Source organism: Solanum stenotomum, chromosome 10 (genome assembly GCF_019186545.1).
Source record: "Solanum stenotomum isolate F172 chromosome 10, ASM1918654v1, whole genome shotgun sequence".
NCBI lineage: Eukaryota > Viridiplantae > Streptophyta > Magnoliopsida > Solanales > Solanaceae > Solanum > Solanum stenotomum.
The window spans coordinates 31,783,654-31,790,388 of record NC_064291.1 but is presented as its reverse complement, the minus strand read 5'-3'; the positions used below and the strand labels follow the sequence as shown (position 1 = coordinate 31,790,388).

General features: G+C 31.6%; 1 protein-coding gene across 1 annotated transcript; it reads left to right on the top strand.

Moving 5' to 3' along the window:
- Positions 1-2,722: 2,722 nt before the first annotated feature.
- LOC125842905 (probable L-type lectin-domain containing receptor kinase S.5) lies at positions 2,723-4,852 on the top strand. Its single transcript, XM_049522185.1, has 3 exons — positions 2,723-3,104; positions 3,180-3,896; positions 3,996-4,852. The coding sequence occupies exons 1-3, from the start codon at positions 2,723-2,725 to the stop codon at positions 4,850-4,852; spliced, it is 1,956 nt and encodes a 651-aa protein (XP_049378142.1).
- Positions 4,853-6,735: the final 1,883 nt, after the last annotated feature.

The following is a 6,735-nucleotide window of genomic DNA, read 5'->3' as shown; positions in this document are numbered from 1 at the left end:
GAAAAAATATTTAATAACGAACCAGAAGATATATTGAACCAACAATGGTATGAAATATACTTATATGATTTAGACTACGAAAGAATAGAATGGTACGATTTATTAGAAATAAATTCAGATTAAAATGAATTACGAATATTTACAATATTGGATAGAATCTATGGAAGATATAAAACTATTAGAACAATTAATAGAGGAAAATTTATCTATGTACCAAAGAACCGAAGATATGTTATATCTTGAATATATCATAAATAATATTAAAGAAATATTCAGATTAAAACAACTATCGGAAGAATATTATAATAAATATTATTACATTTTACCATGAATTTCACACTACCAAAAATTAACATTAAAGGGATATCAAGATTAAGACACTTAGCAAAAGAATACTACAATACAAAAGAATACTACAACAAAATCTTTAAAATAAAATACTCACTTATCACACTACCACTTCCATGAATCCCCCAGCTACCAGTTCCGCTACAAAAAATGGTTTTTGCATCCTCAAAATGAGGAACACTACGCATGGACAATCTACTAAGTTGTTGCAGCAACTTCAGTAGTTGTTTAAATTGGTGCAGCAATTGTTGAAATTGTTACATAAACTTCACGTAGTTATTGCACTACTCAAACAACTGTTTAAGTTGTTACAACAATTTCAACTATTTAATTTTTTGGTAGAAAGTGAGGTGGATGAGGAGCAGATGAAGGAGATGGTGGTTTTCGCGGAGGAGGAGGTGGTAGTGGTAGCGGAGGAGAAGATGGTGGTGATGGTGACGGTGGCAGAAGGGGTGGAGACGGCGGCAAAAGGGGTAGGGATGGGGGAGAGAGGTGGGGAGAGGAAGGCAGGGCTTTGTGTAAATAATAAAATATGAGAGTTTTAAAATTAATGTCATTAACATCAAACTTAAAATTGTCAGCTCTACTCAATAATTAAGATTTGTATCATTTTTTCTTAATTTTGAAACTTTATTGTCACCCTTAATTACTTCTCCCAAGTGAAATGGTGATAAGAACTATCCTAGGCATATACTCGAATGGTAAAATAATAATTCACAAACATAATAATAGAGAAAATTATAGTCCAATGTTTTTGGACATTCTAAATTATAAAATATGTACACAATGTAGTAAAAAGTTTATTGGGTGTCCTAATTTGGTGCACCATTTAAGTAATACTAGCTATATTTTTTTACTGCACGAATATCCAATACTTGGAAACTTTAGGGCAAAAGCATATGTTTCCTTTTTTACTTCTTTTTCTCTTGTATTCAGACACACGTATGCAAAATTTTAACCAATTTTAACATATGTTTCAATCATGTATGATTGATCGCAAACATACATAAAAAAAATTAAAAGGATGTTAAACTGGTTTGTTAGATTTATTGTTACTTTGGCAAGTTGATGGTTGAGAGGTTTTCTTTATAATACATGAAACTTATATTTCAAATTTGAGCTTATTTCGAGTAAATTTAAGTATTCAAATTTAGAAAATATAATTATTCTTTTCTTGAAAAAAGTCAGACGCGCATGCTTGAAACTTTGCCCAAATTTTAACGTGCGTCTCATTTCTATACGAATTAGCATTGTCATAAATGAAAAAATTAAACGAGTTTGATAGATTTGTTGTTATATGATAATTTGATATTTGAGATTTATTCATAAAACATACATTTTAAATTTAAGATTATTATTTAAAGAAAATTTGAGTGTTTGAAATTTGAATAAGTAAATTTATTATTTTGTTTAAAATATTTTACTTGCACACGCGCGAAACTTTAACCAATTTTATGGTGCATCTCATTCGCGTATGATTGAAACTCACCCATACTTAAAAAATTAAAATGATGTTAAATGAATTTTAGATTTGTTCTTATTTTGGTGAATGTCACGGTTGAGATTTGTTCTTTATGATACATGCAACAAATATTTCAAATTTGAACTTATTTGGAGTACATTTGAGTGTTCAAATTTGAAAAATAAAATTATTATTTTCTTGCAAAAAAATTAAGAGACACATGCCTGAAACTAGTCAACATTAACATGTGTTTCGTCGGTGCTAAATGGGTTTGTTAAATTTGTTGTTATTATGACAAATTGATGATCAAATATTGTTTTTTTATGATATTTAAAAATTTATGTTTCAAATTTGAGATTATTTAATTAGAATAGACTTGAGTGTTAATTTGTTAAAATTTGAAGAGCTAAAAAACCTATTTTGGCAAAACAAATTTAGACAAATATGCCTAAGACTTAAGACATATGTACATGCAATTTACATTACCTATACATGCAATATACATTACCTATACATACATAAACACAATATATACACACCATATACAACCGATTGTATATGTAGTGTATACTTCAGTCATGTTTGATAAACAAGATGGAAAAATAGTATACATTGGTAACTTTTCCTCCACAATATGTGTGAGTTCAATTCTATGCCCTAATTATGAGATGATTTTTTGAAAATAAAAAAACAGGCTAATCTTCTAGTGTCTTGCAATATCTTGAATCCTATTTTGTGTTTATCCATCTTTATGAGATTCAAGACAAAAATGTGAATCTATGAGACACAAAATAGGAGACAACATAGCAGAGTCAAATAGACAAAGTAGAGAACTCTACACTAATTGTTTTTAGTCCTGTGCCTATACAAATAAATATCCTTTAAAATTGTGAACATACTAATTGTGTAACTATGTTAAGGCTTCTAATCCTTCTTGTCTTGGTTTATCAATTATCAATTCTATTTGTGGAATGCCACAACTTTTCATTTCCTTCATTTGATGTTGGAAGTTACAGCAATTTAACTTGCTGGGGATCAGTCACTGCAGCCAATGGAACACTTAATCTCACACCTGATCAGCCACAGAACAATTCCAACAAAGTTGGAAGAGTCTTGTTCAGTCACTCAATACCTGTGTGGCCTGCTTCTTTTTCCACCATATTCACTATAAGGATTTCGACACATCAATTGATTACTGGTGATGGAATGGCGTTCCTCATAGCACAAGACGATAAGCCCTCCCCACCGGATAGTTATGGCTCGTTTATTGGAATTCTTGATCCGTCAACTCAAGGTTAGCTAGCTCCTACAAATGAAGTTATTCAGTTCTTGATCCATCACTTAAAAAGTTTCTTCTTTTAAAATGCAGGAGGCACACTTGATCAGCTTGCTGTGGAGTTTGATACCTATAGAAACGAACACGAAATTGATGGAAACCATGTTGCTGTTGTAACTACAAGTATGGAGAGTCCAGTTGCAGTTAAAAGTTTAAATGATGTTGGAATTGATCTAAGGAGTGGAAGAAATATTACAATAAAGATTGATTATGATGGATGGCCTAAAGTTCTTGAAATATCTGTAGCATATGCAGGGCAACCTCTAGTGAACTTTTTAAGACAAGAAATAATCATGCAAGAAACAGTTCCGCGAAATGCTTATGTTGGATTTTCAGCTTCCACTGCCTATTTCTCAGAGGTACATCATGTTCTTAACTGGAATTTCACATTATTTGAATTGCCAGAAGGATCTCTCAAGTATGGCGCTGATCCAGACAAGGAAGATATTGCTCTGCTGGTTGCTACTCCTATTGCGATTGTCTCATTGGTTGTGGTTGTATCATTTCTCATTACAGCTCGTAAGGATAGAAAAGAAAGATTTCAGATTAAAGAGGACATTGAAATGCTAACAAGAACTGCAGCTAGTGGTCCACAGGTTTTTACTTACCAGAAACTCTCCAAGGCTACTAAAGGCTTCAGCAAAGATAACTTATTGGGAACTGGAGGCTTTGGAAGTGTTTACAAGGGGGTGTTTTATGATTCTCCTACAACTGTAGCGGTTAAACAAATCAATGCGACATCTAAGCAAGGTATGTTTTCCATTTAAAGTTCCCTTAAGTATAAGTGGTTGTGTGGCATATACACTATCATTAAAATTTCAGATTACCTAGAAGTATTTATAATACCAGGTGAGAAGGAGTACTTGGCTGAAATATGTACAATTGGGCGCCTAAAGCACAAAAACTTGTTGCAGCTACTAGGCTGGTGCCATGACGGAGAGAAACTCCTGTTAGTGTATGAGTACATGCCTAATGGAAGCCTTGATAAATACATCGGCAAGATATTTCTTGATTGGGACACCAGATTCAAGATTCTATCAGGACTAGCATCATCACTAGTGTATCTTCATGAAGAATGTGGGAATCCTATTGTACATCGAGACATTAAGCCAAACAATGTGATGCTAGACACTGAGTATAATGCTCACTTGGGTGATTTTGGGCTAGCAAGATTACTCCAAAATGAGAACTTTGTTACAACAATGGTGGCTGGCACTCCAGGATACTTAGCACCAGAAGTTTGCTACACAGGGAGGACTACCCCAGAGTCTGATGTCTATAGTTTTGGAATGGTTGTATTAGAAGTGGTATGTGGACGAAGATCAAAAGGGATTATGGAAGAAAATAGCTTGGTCGATAAAGTATGGAGTTCATATGAGAAAGGTACAATATTGGAATGTATGGATCAAACACTTGATGGGAAATTTGACAATGTACAAGCTCAAAGGTGTTTTATCACTGGATTAGCATGTTTACATCCTGACAGAACGCTCCGGCCTAAAATGAGAAAAGTGGTGCAAGTGTTTATGAATCCTGATGAGCCGTTAATGAAATTGCCCGAGTCTCGGCCTAGTCTCGTTTGTGTTTCATGGCATTCTCCTACTTGTTCAACAATAACAACTAGTCTAGATAACATGAAGCACATTCCAGATGAGGTGACAGTCTCTTATGAGGATGCTTCTCAGACAAAGAAACTACATATATAGTTAAAAAGGGAAGGTACATTGTGTACTTCTAGGACACTCATGTGAACTTCCTTTTCCCCTTATCTGATCTCATGTTTGTGTGATTCAACACTATATGGGCAATATTTGTTCATAAAAAAGGGAGACCTTTGTGTAAATTGTTTTATTTGAGAGTAGGGCTTAATTCATGAACTTGGGCAGATGTGTCTTTAGTATGGGCTTAATCCATATCATATCTACTACTCTAATCTATTCTTTCAAATAATTATCTATTGTCGCACTATTTGTAAATTATGTACCAAATTTGGAGTAAGATACATTAAAGATATATTACTCCTTAAAAATAGCCTAAAATAGAGTTTTACTCACTTAATTATCTCCCAAATGTACTCCTTCACTCCAAATCAATCCAATCTCTCTCCTAATCCTTCCTCTTGTTAAGAGCTTGTTTGGCATTGCTGTTGGGAGGCCAAAAGTATTTTTTTTTTTAGAAAAAAAAATACTTTTTTTGAAAAATCAAGTGTTTGGCAAACCCTCAAAAGTGCTTTTAAATAGAAGTAGAAGCAGTTTTTTGTTGTTGGGAAGAAGCTAAAATAAGAAGCAGAAGCAGAAAACTATTTGCTTGAAGACTAAAATATCCCTTACATATTTACCAATATATCTCTTATTAATTAATTAACATATTTCATAAGATTTGTTAAGTTTCATTCAAGAATTTTATTTATTATTTTTATATGATAATTTTTTTATTTTATTTATATTTTATATATTATTTTATAAATTCAACACTTAGGTTCATCTTGTTACAAGTACTATGGTTATACATAATTTCATACGACAACATTCTACCACTGATAAAGGCTTCAACTATTTTGCAAATGAAAACATTATTACAGAAATTGAAGAAGAAGATGGGGGGCCTTCAGAGATACCTTCAGAAATACCAGACAGATCGTCTACTACTATGAAAATATTGCATGATAGAAGTAGGGATGAAATCATTGAAAAAAATTGTGATGTATGAAGAACTTTATTTATTTTTGTAGTAAGTTTTTCCTATGTAGTGATTTTATTTGTGGAATAGTTTTTAAATTTATTTTGCTTGATATTTTTAATTATATTTAAATCATCATGTTAACATTATATTAATATTTTATTTATTTATCTATGTATAATATTGATTAATAATTTGAATATGTACATTTTAATTTAATTAAAATAAAATTTAATTAAAGTTATGTATTAGATATTTAAAATAGTTTCTCTCTACAAAATAATCTTAAAAGCATATTGATGCTTGCCCTTTTTCGTAATTTGACTCTCAAAACATTTTTTTTTAAAAGATAGTCAAACACAAATTGCTTATCAAAAGCACTTTTCAAATGAATATGTCAAACACAAATTGTTTTTTTTTTTTTGAAAAACACTTTTCAGAAAAGCTATTTAAAAAAAAAAAACACTTTTAGAAATAAACAGTTTTTAGCAGCAATATCAAACAGGCTCTAAGTTTCAAACTTTTCCACAACTGATTAATCCCAAGATTGTTGTTTAAACTCCCTCATATCTTCTACCCAAAAAACTCCTATCCATTGTTAAAGCCACTAGTGCTCACTCCCCCCGAATTGGCAGTGGATTTCATGGCCAAACAACAAGTATCCATTTCAGTTGATACACTTCAGCAGCTGATCAAGCAATCAGCAAGGTGTCTCATGTTCATCACCCAAAATATTGATTAGGTATATATGTATTTAATAAAATATTCATGTTTATCTAATAAAGAATTTATGTATCTGATAAAGTGTATATATATCTAAGTTATGATTATATGTAATTATGGAAAAAGATTTTTGATGCTCAAAAAACGGAATGAAATTTTAAAATATTGATTATTTTTTGGAGAAGGA